General features: G+C 48.5%; 5 protein-coding genes across 5 annotated transcripts; 2 read left to right on the forward strand and 3 right to left on the reverse strand.

Annotated features, from left to right (window-relative positions):
• Window positions 1–795: 795 nt before the first annotated feature.
• J7337_000799 (uncharacterized protein) lies at window positions 796–2792 on the forward strand (the record flags this gene model as incomplete). The annotated part of the gene is made up of 4 exons (XM_044818546.1): window positions 796–983; window positions 1066–1177; window positions 1290–1771; window positions 1820–2792. The coding sequence occupies 4 exons, from the start codon at window positions 796–798 to the stop codon at window positions 2790–2792; spliced, it is 1755 nt and encodes a 584-aa protein (XP_044686248.1).
• A 993-nt stretch (window positions 2793–3785) lies between these two features.
• J7337_000800 (uncharacterized protein) lies at window positions 3786–5351 on the reverse strand (the record flags this gene model as incomplete). Its single annotated transcript, XM_044818547.1, has 1 exon — window positions 3786–5351. The coding sequence occupies one exon, from the start codon at window positions 5349–5351 to the stop codon at window positions 3786–3788; it is 1566 nt and encodes a 521-aa protein (XP_044686249.1).
• A 3898-nt stretch (window positions 5352–9249) lies between these two features.
• J7337_000801 (uncharacterized protein) lies at window positions 9250–10113 on the reverse strand (the record flags this gene model as incomplete). The annotated part of the gene is made up of 3 exons (XM_044818548.1): window positions 9250–9654; window positions 9708–9865; window positions 9924–10113. The coding sequence occupies 3 exons, from the start codon at window positions 10111–10113 to the stop codon at window positions 9250–9252; spliced, it is 753 nt and encodes a 250-aa protein (XP_044686250.1).
• Window positions 10114–10515: 402 nt separating this feature from the next.
• On the forward strand, window positions 10516–11799 carry RRD2 (Serine/threonine-protein phosphatase 2A activator 2; the record flags this gene model as incomplete). Its single annotated transcript, XM_044818549.1, has 1 exon — window positions 10516–11799. One exon carries the CDS (start codon window positions 10516–10518, stop codon window positions 11797–11799), a length of 1284 nt encoding a protein of 427 aa, XP_044686251.1.
• A 2057-nt stretch (window positions 11800–13856) lies between these two features.
• J7337_000803 (uncharacterized protein) lies at window positions 13857–15449 on the reverse strand (the record flags this gene model as incomplete). Its single annotated transcript, XM_044818550.1, has 1 exon — window positions 13857–15449. The coding sequence occupies one exon, from the start codon at window positions 15447–15449 to the stop codon at window positions 13857–13859; it is 1593 nt and encodes a 530-aa protein (XP_044686252.1).
• Between the last annotated feature and the right edge of the window lie 271 nt (window positions 15450–15720).

Genomic DNA, 15720 nt, shown 5'->3' on the forward strand with positions numbered 1-15720 from the left:
AAAGGGGGAAAACAGTGCTTCATATCCAAACTAGGTACTTAACCTAAGGGACGAGCCAGATTTCTCATATGTGGCCGATAAAGATTTATGTATCTGGAATAAGACATATTATATGAAAAGCTTAAATAATCAAGACACGGTGAGACACGCTCTTGATACCGCGTTTTCTGAAAACTGGGTTACCAAAAAAGACAAGGCGGGAAAGCTAATATAAAAGAACATAATGTAGATATGTAGATCTAGAAAGGTCGGTAGGGGAGGTTGGTTGGTTTTTTGTTATTGCTGGGTTCTTGTCACCCATGAATGGTGCAGGTGGCCGCCAGCTGTTAGCATCTCCGGAGCCACGCGCGGCGGATGGATACGTAAATTGACAGGGGTGCGCGTTTACTATACAAGGTTTACGCGGAGGCACAAGCGCCAAAAGCCTCCAAGACAAATGGGGTTTCCTTACAGAGCACAGAGGGGACTCCACTCGAGGGCCTAGGTACGAAGGGACGACTTTCATCCTACCTACCTTAGGCGGGCCGCCTCGTTTTAGAAGCACGCCTGCCAACATCAAGACAACCTCGCTTTTCTTCTTTCTCTTCTTCACTTGTCACCTTCATCATTATCTCAGAAAGTTTTCAAACCATCAGGTCTGATATCGCTCTCATCTTGCAGGCCGATCTCTAAGTTGATAACTCCCGATTGCTGTTGTTTCTTCTCCAGAACACGAATCTGGCGTCTCTGACTGGGCGGTAATGCGTCTGAATCTTCAATAAGGCCATCTCCATTACCCTCTTCTCTACCGCAATCATGGCCGACTCTATCAAATCTCCTTCTTTCGCCGCTACGCCCGATAAACACGCTCCTCCAGCCCCGCGTTTTCACGACATCGCTGTCACGCCCCAGAGTCTCCCTCCTCTCGCCGATGTGTCAACCAATTCAGCCGTATCTGCGACTGATTCAGAGAAGCATCCCAAGGGGAAGAGGAAACGGACAACGTATGTTGATCTACCTGATGATTCAATTCTGGCTGCAGCAATGTATTGGAAGGACTGAACTAATTTTGATGGCATTGTGCAGGGCAAAAGACAAGATGGTTCTGGAAGAGGCATACAGCAGTAACCCTAAGCCCGATAAACAGGCGCGCCTGGACATTGTCCAGCGCGTATCGTTAAGCGAGAAGGAAGTTCAGGTATGGCATTGACAACATTGCATTTGCTGCTGGATCCTGGCATTCACATGGCGACCTACCACGCGTCTTTCCACGGGGTATGAAAACACTAAACTAATGTTATTCCCTCCAGATCTGGTTTCAAAATCGAAGGCAGAATGACCGCAGGAAATCTCGCCCTTTGTCACCAGGAGAAGTTGCCGCTCTTCATCATGGAATTATGCATCCCTCGACTTTCGACCCAATTACACACACTACAACTCCAAGCAAGCCCGAACATCCATTTCCCGTGTCCGAAAGTGCTATATCTCGATTTGGAGATCCCATCTCTGTGCCCCCTCGACATTTCGACCGGACACCCTCCATGCCACGATATCACTCAGATCTTGTGAATAGCACTCCAACCCCCCTTGGCCATGACAGTTTTCGCTACTATTCTGACGCCACTCCTAACCGCATTGATCCTACTCTTCCACACGAAGCTCGAGATGTGTCCCATTCCTTGTCAAGCTCTATATCTAGTAATGTTGGCTACCTGTCCAACCGGTGGAATGCTGGGGCCACTTCATTCTCTACGCCAGCTGCTTTTACCCGCAGCGGTGACGACTCATTCAGGTATGCCGCATACGATTATACTAGGTGCCCCTTGACTAATCAAAATAGATTCGATACGTTCCCTCCGTCCTCATGCGCTTCTGATCGTGTCATTGCCACCCCCCTCTCCCAAAACCAGCCCAAGGTTCACCTTTCTACATCCTTAGACGGAAAGGCAGAGTTAGTCTCCAACCAAGGCTCTCCTTCACGTGAATTACCTCCTCGACCATCCTCCACAACGCCATACTTGCCTGAGGAGCGACAGCGCGGTTTGCAACGAGGCCTACAACGTAGTAGCAGCGCTGTTACTCTCCCTCCGTTGTCGGAACTCACTAGCAGTTTGCCTCCTAGTCTTGTGCGAGGTCGGTCTCGTGATGTGCATGCCTGGGAAAAATGCGCGGACGCTGAGAACCGTGATGAGCTGACAGCGCAGGCCGAGTACGAGTCGAACGGATCGGCGGCTGCAGCTATCAACATCCTTCGTTCTACGAGCGGGATTCTTCAACCAAGTAACGCCAAACGCAACGCTCCCATGACAAGGCCCCAACGACCTCACCAGGCAAAGAAGGCAAAGCTGGATCCTACTGGGTCAAGTATTTCACGACTAGATGCGGACTTGGACGAAAGGGAAAAGGCTGACAGGGAGCATGGCAAGGTGAAGGTTTCGATGTTGGTCTCTCCGACAGGTGGTGACTCGGATAAGGAGAACTTGAGCCCTGACGAGGAGACAAGTTCGCCAGATCCTTACCACCGTCGACCTTTGCCACCTGCCCCCAAACATGTTGGCGATAACCCTCGACGAGTTGGCCGAGCGCTGCAGGAGCAAAGGAGCCCAAACCTACTCGCAAACCGCGCAAACATGGCGCCCACACGACCACGTTCCATCGTCAAGGAAGGATTGGAGATTTTCCAGGACAGGATGAAACCAGTGCTGTCTTCCAGGGAACCAGACATGGTTCGAGGTTCCATCAGTCCTAGTAAAAAGCCCGACATGGACTGCGTGGCAGGTCTTCTTTCTCTCAGCCAAGGAGCTTGGAGGTGAAGAGAAGATAAAAGGAAAAACTGTATCTGTAGATGCCGGGGAACGGAACCACGGGAAAGAGCGAAATGACCTTGACATAGCCTAGGTTAACTGTTGTCGTTTCCTCTCCCGTGGCAGATAAGGAATCACTTTCTTGCACGACTCACACGAGGCTCGTTCTCGATGTTTACAGGTGTATAATGTACGGTAAAGTCCTGATTCATGGCGGCACGGGATTTTGGATTTGGGATAGAGTTCGGCGCCTGGAATTTGTGCTTGTAACTATCTTCATATTCACGCACTGTTACTTGATGTGATGGAGAAGGGAGCCAGCCACTTGGCTTCCTGGATGGAAGAATTGACAATAAGAGGCTGTCTCACCAAACCATCAAGGAAAGACTCAGTTTGCCACTCGAAATGGTACAATGATGACCAACAAATAATGATATTGAAAGAGCACTTGTGCAAAATCTGAGGTTACAGAAGACGGAAGGACAGCCATTACTCAGTTGACTTGAGACGTAAGCATATTCAGAAGCTTATCGAAATTGAAATCGCCACTTGAGTTTACTCGATATTCCGTAGGAACATATTCATATCAAATTCTTATGACACTTTAGAAACCCAACTATTGCTTATATTACTCCCCGAGATACCATTAGAAATCCGTGTCAACCAATCCTAGAGTGTCCCTCTTCTGTCGCTTGAGAATTGAAGAGGCACTCGAGAGATTTCGCTTATCCCCCCAACGGGTATCTTGCTGTTGAGTAATGTGGCCACATATTGTGTATTGTCTCGACCAGATCGTAATCTGTCTTACATCTAAATATCTAAATATTTCTCGCTGTAGTTCCAAAACCACACCACTTTGCCATTCCGCTTATATCAAAATAAAGAAGAAGCTGATCTACCATTGTACCAGATAATCTGAACTGACAGACAATAATTGTAACGCCGCGAACACCATGCCTAAAACCAGCTCTTATCCAAGGCCGCTGATGCCATGTACTTTCTTCACATACCCAGAAGGCTCATTTGCCGACGGATGGGGCTGGCACTGACACTACCATCTTCACTTGCGTAGCATGCACTGTCAGTGTCAATATCCCAACCGATATCGTCATCATCGTTGCAACTATCTCCAGTGTCGGCGTCGAAGGGCTTCTGTGCGGAAGCTCTAACATTCCAGCGAAGAGTACGGCTCACGCTGTCAAACCACTCTGTATCGGTACGTGTCACAGTAGGGAAGGGGTACTGAGAGGCAGTGATTGTGACGTGGTCACCTTGTCGCAGCTCAAGTCGACCCTTGCCATCAAAAGCGCAATAGGCAGTGGCTCGAGAATTTCGAGGAACAACAACTCGAAGAGCCATGGTATCAGAAAGAACCATGGGGCGGAAGGATAGTGTATGAGGGCAGATGGGTGTAAGAAGGATGGCAGGAATGTCAGGGTGAACAAGAGCGCCACCGGCAGATAGAGAATATGCTGTAGAGCCAGTCGGGGTGGAGAAGATGCAACCATCTGCTTGTACAACAGTAAGGAGTTCATCATCACCGTAGAGCTCCAGGTTGGACACATAGGGAGAAGGACCACGATCGATGACGAGTTCGTTAAGAACTTCGAATTGCTCAAGTTCTTCGAGCTTGGGTGCGTCCAAAGCACCGGCTCCACGGTTGCTGCGATGAACAGTACACGTGAAGCGCATGCGGAGGTTAATTTTCATGCCATCATCGCCCATGACTCTGTTGAGATGTTCTTTGTACTTCTCAAACTCAAATGTGGTCATGAAACCTAGACTTCCCAGACTGAATGAGAGCACAGGAGGTACAATGCGCTGGAAGAGCCATGAGGTGAAGAGGACGGTGCCATCGCCACCAAGAGTCAAGACAAGATCGAACTTCTCGGGCTGACTCCAGCACAAATCGGGTGTCCAGTACTTAAGCATATGCTGGAAGCGCGGGTTCTCGGCAAGGAGACCAGATGAGTCGAAACGTCGTGAGTTGCGAAGCTTAGCATCGACGTAGACATTCACGCCCAGGTCGGAGCCATAACGTGGGGTTCGTAGAAGCCACCCGGCAAGCTCGCGAGTAAGGTAGACGAGCTGGTTATCGCGTGCCTTGGTGACAATCATGATGTTGCGGACTGCACGCTTGATGGGACGGCGCTGAAGCTGCTTGGAAACCTCTCGAACACCAGTTGCAGTCGCGACAAGACGCGAATGTGACATGGAAACATCATTCTTGATTTCCTCGAGGACCTTGCCGATGTCGACAGCATCAGCAAATCGCTGATGGTAGAAACATGGCGACTGCAAAGTTGAGGCGAGAATGGTAGCGGCCATATCAGATGAAGTTGTGTCATGGCTAGAGGTGGAAGTGTAAGTCCGGGCGGTGTTGGGTGTGTTAATTGCGCCCGTTGTCAAGCGAGACTTGGCGAGGTCATTGAGGGCATCAGTCAGGCTTTGCGAAGGCGTGGCAGCGGCAGAGCTCTTGGACACACTCGTGAAGCCAGGGAGAGGGCCAGCCGAAGAGGCTGGTGGAGAGTTAGACTCTGAAGGTTCCATCTGGCGAAGAGAAGGCATGTTTGTGTGTGGAAGGGCGAGTGACAAAGCGTCGGGTTTGTTGTGTCGGATCACCGAAGCCAAAGCCCTCGGGCCAGAATTAGACCGAAGTGCGTCTTTCTGAGTTGAAGAAGACGAAGCTGATTGATCCGCAGTTGACGCGGGTAATGGTGAAGTGGAAGATTGTGAAGAGGGCGAGCTCAATGAAGTTGTGTCTTTTGGGGTAGATGACAAAGTAGAGGCTCCACAATCTTCCAGGAGAGTTTGAGGTTTTAAACGATCCGAGACTGACAACGACAAAGGGGATGGGGACAATGTAGAGAACACACTTGGCTGCTGAACTTCTAATTGTGTGGTCTGGACAGTGTCCGAGTTTAGACTTGTATCGGCGACTGTGCTCCTCTTATTAAGGACCGGTGAATGGGAAGAGAGAGCAGGAGACAAGCAATACCCGTTGTCTCGGGGGCTGCCAAGAGCTGGGTGGAGAGCCGTGGGAGACAGTACGCCTGTCATACTTCCGTTGCTGGCGGAGGAGGCTAGGTACTTAGGTCGGTAGACTTGGAGGGTAGGGGAAAAAGGAATTGGTGGATGAGGCCCTGTAAGTGACCCGTAACGTGGAACAGATGGGGGATGTTAGACCAGGACCCTAACAGGATAGAATCCCACAATTAGATGGGGGTCCAGTGTAACGAGCACGCGATGCCTCTTGTTGTCTTTGTTTTTATCGTGTGCTTTCCCACACGATACTTGATTATTCGGCCGACTTTTTCTCAAGCGGACTTGTTCACTGCAAAGTGATGTTCTCGATGAATCCTGGCGGCGATAAGCAATAAGCTTGGCCGATGGGATTTCCGACACAGGTGAGCGGGCCGCGGAGACAAGCGGAGAAAAGCCTCGGAGTTGATAAGTGTGAATGACAATGCAATGCCGTACTTGTAACCGTATCAGGTACAGTACCGATCACGTTCCGACGATTGAATCTCACTCTATTCCAGTTTGCGCTGCACACGAGGAGTGAACCCTCCAGGGGCTGGCCTGACAAAGCAAGATACAGATGACGTCGCAGTGCAAGTCTCTTCTCAACTCGCTTCCCCTGTGATCCCCCGAATGGAATACAAGGATGTGCTGATAGAGCGATTGATGTACTGAATCAATCAGTCACCGTTTGCCCTGAATATCAAGATATTAATAGACTCTAGCCCAATAATCTCGCCTCGATGTAGCGCAGTGCAGCAGGGTTGTAGAATATCCAATTAGGAAAAAAACAGTAGCAACCCACTCTTGGAAATCGAAAAATCGAGAAATCGAAAAGTGATATCCGCAACCCCCGTGACGAGCTATCTTTCTGGCCGTTGCCAAATCTCGTCGAGAACCCCAGTCTGTTGCGGGGATGAGACACCCACTCACGGAGATACACCAGGGATGTCGATAGCTTCTTGAGACGCAAGAGCCGAGCCGAGCGGGAGGGACACGCCGCTATTGGTGGTGTTTGTGATGAGAATCCTTAGTCGCAGCAATACACGATGCACGTGGGTGATGCGAGCAGCTGGGATCAAGCACCAAGAGACTGGTTAGACTAGATCCTGAGGTTGTTGGTCGTGCTACTGGTTGATCTTGTTGGTTGCAGTGTTCGGCTGCCGAGTTTATATGTTGCTCAAATTCAACGTCACGACGGCAGCGGCAGTTGATTCAAGATTGAGGCTGGAAAAAAGAACCTTCTTTTGCAATCCACAAAGTGCAACCGGAAGTTCGGGAAGAAACAGCGAAGAGCCACACAAAGAAAAGAATTGCTGCAAGGCAAGGATTTCGGGATCTCTTTTGGCTGCAGTGCAGTGCAGATGTAACACAACACGACGTGGCCGCCAGTCCAAAGCTGCAAGCCACAAATATGTGATGTAAGTTTTCAACGACCAGCGAAGAAGATAGGTTGTCGAGCAGACTCAGCCCTCCAAAAGAATATGAGAACCAACAGGTTAAATTACTTGGCGCCAATAGGAGGGTTGTGATAAAGAAGACTGAGACGCAGCAAGCGACCAAGAATGTTGGTGACCAAGTGAAGGAATAAAAAAAAGAGACCGTATAAGCGAGAGGCGAAGATAAAAAATAAAATGGGCGATTTTGCACGAGACTCACAGAGTCTTGTCGGCGAACGCGTGATTACAATCAATGTAAAGAAAAAGAACAAGATATGAGTGCTCGAAGGAGAGTGTTGAGACCGGCTACCGAACCCAAGAAATTTGCTGTGTTCTCTAGCTGGGCTTTAATAGCCTGACTTCATTTTCCTTGCGTGTGTTTTCGAATATCGCGAGCTATAAAACCTGCCTCTATCCCCTGTGTTTTAGCTCCAGGGCCCCAGCTTTGGGGGGCAAGGAAAGGCTCCGTCATGGATAATCCAGCCCCTTCCACTTGAGGGTCGACCCTGGTAACCCCTTTCTCAGCCTAGAACTCCTTGTCACAAAATCTTTTCTTCGTCTAGCGCCTGTTGAGACGTCGATGGAAACCATGTTGCAGTTTCTTCGTCTCTGTGCGAGGACCCAGCTATGTGGTTATAGACTAAGCGAATTAGCAAGTACTATGCTAGTGTCAACAAGGCAGGAGAAACAACAAATAATATGTATTCCTTAATCGATATCAATAAGATGTCAAAATCATATCATAAAGTTGTTAATGTTCTATGGATCCTTAAATAACCAATGGGTCTATAGCCTAGCCGCAGCTCAACTTAACCGCTTGCACTTCTCTGTTATAACCGTGCGGGAAAGTGGAACTAATAACAGTTGTCAAGTGGGCACCGTCTTGCTTTTCAACGGTTCAGTGGCGAATACCCAAGGTAGGTTCAGGGTCGTTGCAGATTTCACCAGTTTGTTGATTCATGGCCTCAGTAGCGCCCAATTAATCCCTCTGTAGCTGCAATGGCTTAATCATTTTCGATCCAACCATAATGCAAATTGTGTATTTTATAATAGTTCGGCATAAGAACTTCAGACATACAATGTTTGTCCTCTTGTTATTCACGTTCTCGTCCTTTGAAACTTTCTTCTGTAGATCGTCGACCTCAGGCCCCGAGCTTACTTGCTGTAACCTTAGTTGTGATAAACCTTTAGCGATTGTGTTGCCAGGTATTAGGATTCGTGGCGCCAAGCTAGGTAACAGGTTATTTACCAAACATGTCGGTGAAATCTTGAAGGCGATAACCAATGTAGCATATGTGGGCAAAGGCGTGGCAATTCGTCTCAGCTTCTAAACTTCAACTCAGCTCTTGTCGAGCATTCTAGGCATGTACGTATTCGAAAACATTGCTAAACACCATGTCAGGTAATTGCAAGGAAATATCATATCTGACTGGACAGTTGTCATCTCAATGCAAACCCCAGCGTTTATCAACCCCCTGTTAGAGAACGTAAAAGCGCATCACGTCGTAGAGTATCAAGTTACGATAACCAACCAGCTACGGTAAAACACGATCGTGGAAATGTAAACTTGAAAATATTGCGAAATCTAATGGTATCTTTGATCATGCGTAAACAGGTTCGACCCCCGAATCAGCCTGAGACTGACCATACAATTCCTGATGCCGTGGTGAAACACAGAACCAGGAACTTGTCCACTGAGGAGCCACCATATCCAGAGCTTACCCGATAGTAGCCCGGATCAGAAATTCCCGAGACTCTGCCAACTATACTTGGCGATTTTAATACTAGTACAATGTTCGTTTTGATCGTTGAGGTTTGACCCTCTTTCTCAGGATTGAGGTTGGCCTCAAAGTGCGGTAAGCCTTCGCCACGTGCTGACGCCGAGATTTATCAGGTTGGTAAGCCAGCCGAGGCTGGGCGCCTAGACGAGAGTTTGATTATCATCTTGGCAGGAGAAGCATGTTGGGCATACCGAACGTGGGGTATCATGCACATGCTTTGTTGTATCATTTCCAGTAGAGATCCTCTGCCACCTTCGCTTCCATGACAGAGCGGATGAACTGTCTCATGCTTCTTGACTGCGCGTCGTCGCCGGACATGGTTGTATCAAAACCAGGCTGTTGATGCTCGCAGCATATTCGTTGTCCAAGCTGAAGAACATTGGTCCATTCAGCGGGAGTGAAGGCGCCCTCGCTCTCCGACAAGAGCAACTCATCATGAGAAGTGAAACCGAGAACGTGAACCGACTTAGCATGATCAATATCAACAGCGCTTGGATCGACGATGATGGGCTTGCCCTCCTCTTTTGGAACAGCAAGAAGGGTCGCCGCGCCAATACTCTTCAGAGGGATGGCAGCGCTGAGGAGTCCCAGGATGGCAGAGTGAAGAAGTGCAGGAATGATAGGGAGATTCTGCAACGAGCATTAGCGTATCGATACCACCAAAGCTTGAAATTGAAGCCTACCAACTGTGCCTGGACCAGTTTTGCATTAACGTAGGCATTCTCAGGTGTCTCCGCAACCTGAAGAGTGATCTGGATCACACACCGAGGATAGTCTCTCACAGGGATAAGTTGCCTAATCGCTGCCTGCATGATTGACTCAAGCTGTCTCTCACGGGTACCTGTTGCAAAATGCATGAGGACTCGTTATCCTGTAGCAAGGGATGTGGGGGATCTCACCTCCAACGCCAGCGGCAGGACGAACAATGACGTCCACCAGAGCCTCAAAGGCGTTCTCATCTCGTCTCTGAGCTTCTACGGGGCCATTGACAGCGGCTATCACGGCATATCCCCCGTATGAGAACGTCGCAGAACCGTCGGCTTTGGCGAGGTGTGACAGCTCTGCTGCAGGTTCAGCTAAAGGAGCCATTGTTGTTGGTGTTGAGACGATTTAGTCGTGTAAGGCTGGAAATTTTCTTTTGTTTTTGGAGTTTAGCTCAGCGTAGCGCACGGGACAAGTGTGAATGAAGCGGTAGGCGATATACGGTTGGATTCTGAGAATACGATTAAGAGATGCAACTCAGAGGAAGGAAAATAAATTAAGGGAATTTAGCAAAAGAGTGAGTTCTCGAGAGTTTCCATGAGTTTGTTAGCTCAATATCGAAGTTATGGATTTCTAAAATAGTGGGGCCGTTTGGAAGCTACCCCCAGAGGTGGCTGCCAATCATGGGTCCACAACTCATGACATGCAGCCTTCACGATACACTTGATGAACCTCCGTTCTACATCTACATCTACATCTGCCTATCAACAATAGATCGACTTTTCCAACATGGACTCGCAATCTTCTACCCAATCCGCACGATTACAAGGTGAAACTTCATCAATACCAAATCTTAAAGATCGGCTTCCGAAGCTCGAACCTCGAAAGCGACGCTCAGCTACCTCCAACCCTACTCCCATTCCCGAAACACCCGCCTTACCAACGCCACCGGATACCTCCGACTGGACTTTCAAGACACCATCGCGAAGAATCTTATCAAAAAAGGACCATGATATTTTCTTGTCTTCATCAACATATAAGCTCATTACAGCCTGGGTATTTGGGCTAGCAGAGTCTGTGGTCGACACCCCCAACTCTGCAGTTCGAGACGCCGACCTGAGCAGCCCTCTCAAGGTCATACTACGTATCCTCGATGAGACGGAACAGCTGGTAGCCAAGTCACCTCCGAATGAACAAGGTGGATCAAGATTCGGTAACAAGGCGTTCCGCGGCCTTCTCGAGCTTGCGCAAAGCAACAGTGCAACTTGGCATCGAGATATCGGCGTCCAAGACGAGAGAGCTATCGCCGAGCTCTCCATATACTTTTGCCAGTCTTTCGGCAACGGAAATCGAATCGACTATGGATCTGGTCATGAGTTGAACTTCACGATTTGGCTCCTTTGCCTTTACCAGCTGGGCTTGTTAGAGCGATCCGATTTCAAACCCCTCGTCCTCCGTGTATTCGTGCGCTACCTTGAGGTGATGCGTGTCATCCAGATGACTTATTACCTTGAGCCTGCGGGATCACACGGAGTTTGGGGACTTGATGATTACCAGTTTCTCCCTTTTCTTTTCGGTGCCACACAGCTCTTGCACCACCCATACATTACCCCAAGAGCTATTCACCAAGACCTTACCCTTGAGGAGTTCGGCCACGACTATATGTATCTTGGCCAGGTCAGCTTTGTAAACAGCACAAAGACCGTCAAGGGTCTGAGATGGCACAGTCCCATGCTAGACGATATTTCATCAGCGAGATCGTGGACAAAGATCGATGGCGGCATGCGCCGCATGTTCGTTGCTGAAGTCCTAGGCAAGTTACCTGTCATGCAGCATTTCCTCTTTGGATCTCTCGTGCCAGCAGTAGATGGCATGAGCGAAGACACAGGTACTGAGGAAGACGAGAATGCCGAACATGATCCACACGAGGGCCATGACCACACTGGAAAGGCTCACGATGGCACAGGTTGGGGTGATTGCTGTGGTATCAAGGTTCCAAGCAGTATCGCTGCTGCCCAAGAGATGAAGAAGAGGGGTGGTGATCAGGGATTGCGGAGGATCCCATTCGACTAATGTCGCCACCGCCAAATCAACGATCAATACAGATTCACTACATTGTAGCCTTGTACCTTACACCATGGCATCGTGACACTTGGCACTGCTTGTGCAATAAATGATTGGTGACGTCCTAGCCATTTGGGTCATACCCTGACCAACCTTTCCAGCTTCGTGATTCAGAGTTCTTCACACGGAGTATTACAAACAAAATGAATGGTTTGTAGTAAGACAACCATGAGAGATCCGGCGAGATCCAACCTCTGTTAAGTTCAAAATATTAGGCCTATCCAAATTACCTTACTAAGAAATGTTGACTGTAATCTATCGTATAAACAAAGTGGTCAAACTCTCTAGGATAGGTCACCAGTGAAGTTATAACGAACTCAGTCAATCTTCTTTAGCGGATACAAGACATTCTAAGAATCATATTAAGGTCTCAAGGAGGCCATGGGAGAATCAATATATAAACTCGACAGGGTTCGGGCTCTGGCAAATCGCGCGGAAGCTCTCCATGACATGATCCCCCAAAGCGTGGAGAAAGACAAGGATTGGATAAAAGACTTATGACGCTAACTAATTTACCAGGATTGAGAACATACTGATTTGAGAGAGGAGACCTTCGAGTTCATAGGCAAGTTCCTCAAGTCAGAGCTGAGCTCGAAGGTAGACTACTTCCTGATTTCAACGTTTCTAGGGGAGGGTTTAGAAAGCAACTTGGGCAACTTGGGCAACGATGCTGGTTTGACTTCACCTACTATTAACAATATATCATAATCTATTTCTAGTCATGCTTCCCCAGATGGATAAACCGTCCTCCATCATTTCGTATCTGGGATCCTCGAGATTTATGATTGTCAGAGTACCCATAGAGTTCCCTCGCCCAAGTAATAGTCGGCACCTACTAACATTAGGTATGTTGCAAGTACCTAATCGGCAAACTCCGAGCTGATCTACCATTGAACGCCTGCTATCGCCAGTCAGCTTTCGATATCTCCTCGCCCCCTCATGAGTTGCTCAGGCCCTCTGAGTGAGGACCAAGTCCATAGACAAACATACACACGCAAGAGCCACTGTCAGTCACTGAGGCCCAATGAAATACTCTCCTTTGACTACCAAGAGATGACAGGTTTAAAATGATTGCCTGAAGATTTCGTGATCTCTTGAGCAAACCTTCAATGGGCGGAAGGACCATGCCCTGGTTTTAGGCTCTATCGATGTTTCAGTCTAAACAATAGACTAGACGTGACCGCCCAAAAACATATCTCAGCCAGCTTCCACTGCGGTCCGACTTACTGATAATAAATAAGGCTCTCATGGGTATGGTGTGATCATCCCCTGTTCACTCATATTCTCCAGTCAGGCTCTTTCGATTGTTCTTTTTGCCTATACGCCATATACTCTGTAGCCCCATTACCTTCTTTTGAGCTTCCAAATTTTCATGGTCAACTTATGGTTCTTCACTATCATTTGTCCTGGTAACGTCGCCCGTATGTTTCAAGCACAAATAGGGATAACGGGTAGCAATCTAAGGAGCTTGAAGGTGGTTTCAAATGGCTATCATATTCCCAACAGAACCTTCAGCGCTGGCATCAGTAAGACTAGAGTGGCATGAAGAGAGGTATTAAGAGGTTTTGTTCATTTAATTGTCATGGTGGGTTTGGGTTGACTAAAGATCCCATTGCTTCCCCTAATCATAACGCATCAAGCATCAAGTATAGTTCATCCACACATTGCCTATCAATGGCTTATAGATGACAAACTATTACCGACCATTACTTGAGGCGCATTAACATTTCCTCCGCTGGTTCTATAACCACATTCCTCAAAATTTGTGCCGGTGTACAAAAGCGACCTGGCAATATCAATTGTGACGCCCATTCATGACCGTAACGTGTAACGAAAATCGACAGGTGACCGCCCGTTGTGGTATCTTGAGTCAAACAAGTAAACGAAATTTTTACAAAAACATCGTAGCGAAGCATGACCTGCTCGCATGAAAGACAAATGAAATGAAGTCGTGTAAGCATATCTCGTTGTCGTGTAGTCTGTAAGGATGAGACCTGATGTTGGCCTTACAGACGCCCATTCCGTTGGGACGGCATTGGGCCTGTCTCTTCTGATTGGTAGCAACGCGATTGAGGCTCTCGAAGTCTATTCGTTACATGGATGTCCACGAGCATTTCGACAAGTGCCTCCGCATCCTTGTGAACGTTGACAAGATCGGCAGGACCAGAAGAAATTCCAAGTAAGCTACCGTCAGCTCGCGGTTTTCGATACGCCGCGAAAATGATTCCATGGCCAGTGTTCATGGATTGGATAGAGCATGTTGAAGAAGAGTTTCTCGAGATGGCAGAGCTCCCTGTTGAACACTCGCCAGTGTAGAAAGCACAGGCATAGCCTCGCGCAAATTCATCATTACGGACCTCCTTTGCTCGATACTCGATCCAACCTGGAGTCTTCAAAATCTTGCTATGAGCTGTTGTTGATATTTGGAAAGGCATATTGACATTTTCCAGTCCATAAGCGGCGAGAAGACGACCAGACAAGGGTCCAAATTTCTTGCTTGGTGAGTTCATGCTGGCGGGGCTTTCAGAATTGATTCGCTCATAGTCAGTCCATAGATTGACCACGTAAACGAGATCGAAGTTGTAGCGTTTGGCAATCCTAGCCGCCTCAAATGCTGCAGCAGTTGCAGGCTTGCTTGCATAAGGTGGGGTGAGTGTCAGGAGGGAAGAACGAGGAGAATCGGGGGCAGAAGGGGCAGTGGCGTATGTTGATGTCTCTACCGCATCCGCATCTGCGGGAGCCGATTCAGCAATGTCATCATCACTGAGGTTGAAAAATTCGTTAAAGTCTGGTTCTCGGAGTGTAGAGCTAGTAATGGAGAGCCTATTTGTGGTGTCTTCCAAACTAGTCTGACTGATAGCTTTTCGAAGTGGCCTCTGATCCGGAGTTTTGGTGAAATGGCGGCGAATGTCCCTGCAAACTGCCCTGTTCAAAAAGTCGATAGACTTGGATGTTCGCAGTTGAGCAATGTGAACCGGACGAAGCTCTGGTGAAGACTCTGGCGTCGGGGGCTTCTGGGGAGGCAATGCCGGAAGCTTTTTGTCGCGGAAATACTGAGGGCTGCAGGCACCCTCATCTTCCAGGTCTGAGGATGGGGGAGTATTGAGCCGCGAAGTTCTAGTTGCAGGCTTTCTCGAATGTCGCAATGAAAGGCTACGCTCACTAGGGGCTTCCATGGATGATTTTGGATCACAGGTAGATGAAGAAGCAGATGTTTCTCCCTGGCGGGTTGGAGGTCGCGGAAATTGATAAACATCAAACTCGTCTAGGAAGGAATCGTCTTGTGTAGGCATGAAAGAAGCCTTGAGAGGAGAGTACTGTAACTTATGCGAATTTGAGAATCGCATAGGGCTTTGGGTGTGCATCAAGTCCACCCGATGAGGAGAAAGAGGAGCCGTTAGAGATGGAACTCGATTACCCGGCTGCTTTCTTACTTCCTCTCGCGCCGCCATGCGACTTGTTTTTGGGCGAATAAAAGAAGGTGAAGGAAACTGAGGTATTGTTGGAGGGTTAGAAGCAGGCTCAACTGCATCGGTCGAGGCGGCTGGCGTCTTCTTCTTTGCGAAGAAGCGCTCGAGGCTTCCGAAACCATTGGCCATATTGAACCTTTGGTCAGTGAAGAGGCAAGTTAACGTTGCGCAGGATGCCTAGATCGAGTCGTGTTAGCGAAGTGAAAGATAGTCTCGAGCGCACCTCGTGCCTAGAGGCGCACGGAGCGAAGGAATTGGGTTGTAACGTACCAGATCTGATGTAGTGAAGACTTATCAGTGGAGGAAATAAAGAGACGAGCTGTAAGCCGAAGTGACCTTTGGGGTGAATCAGAGTCACTCGTGGTGGAAATTGGTGTTTTGTGAGAACAAGGCAAAACAG

This window comes from Fusarium musae, chromosome 1 (assembly GCF_019915245.1).
Source record: "Fusarium musae strain F31 chromosome 1, whole genome shotgun sequence".
In the NCBI taxonomy this organism is placed as follows: domain Eukaryota; kingdom Fungi; phylum Ascomycota; class Sordariomycetes; order Hypocreales; family Nectriaceae; genus Fusarium; species Fusarium musae.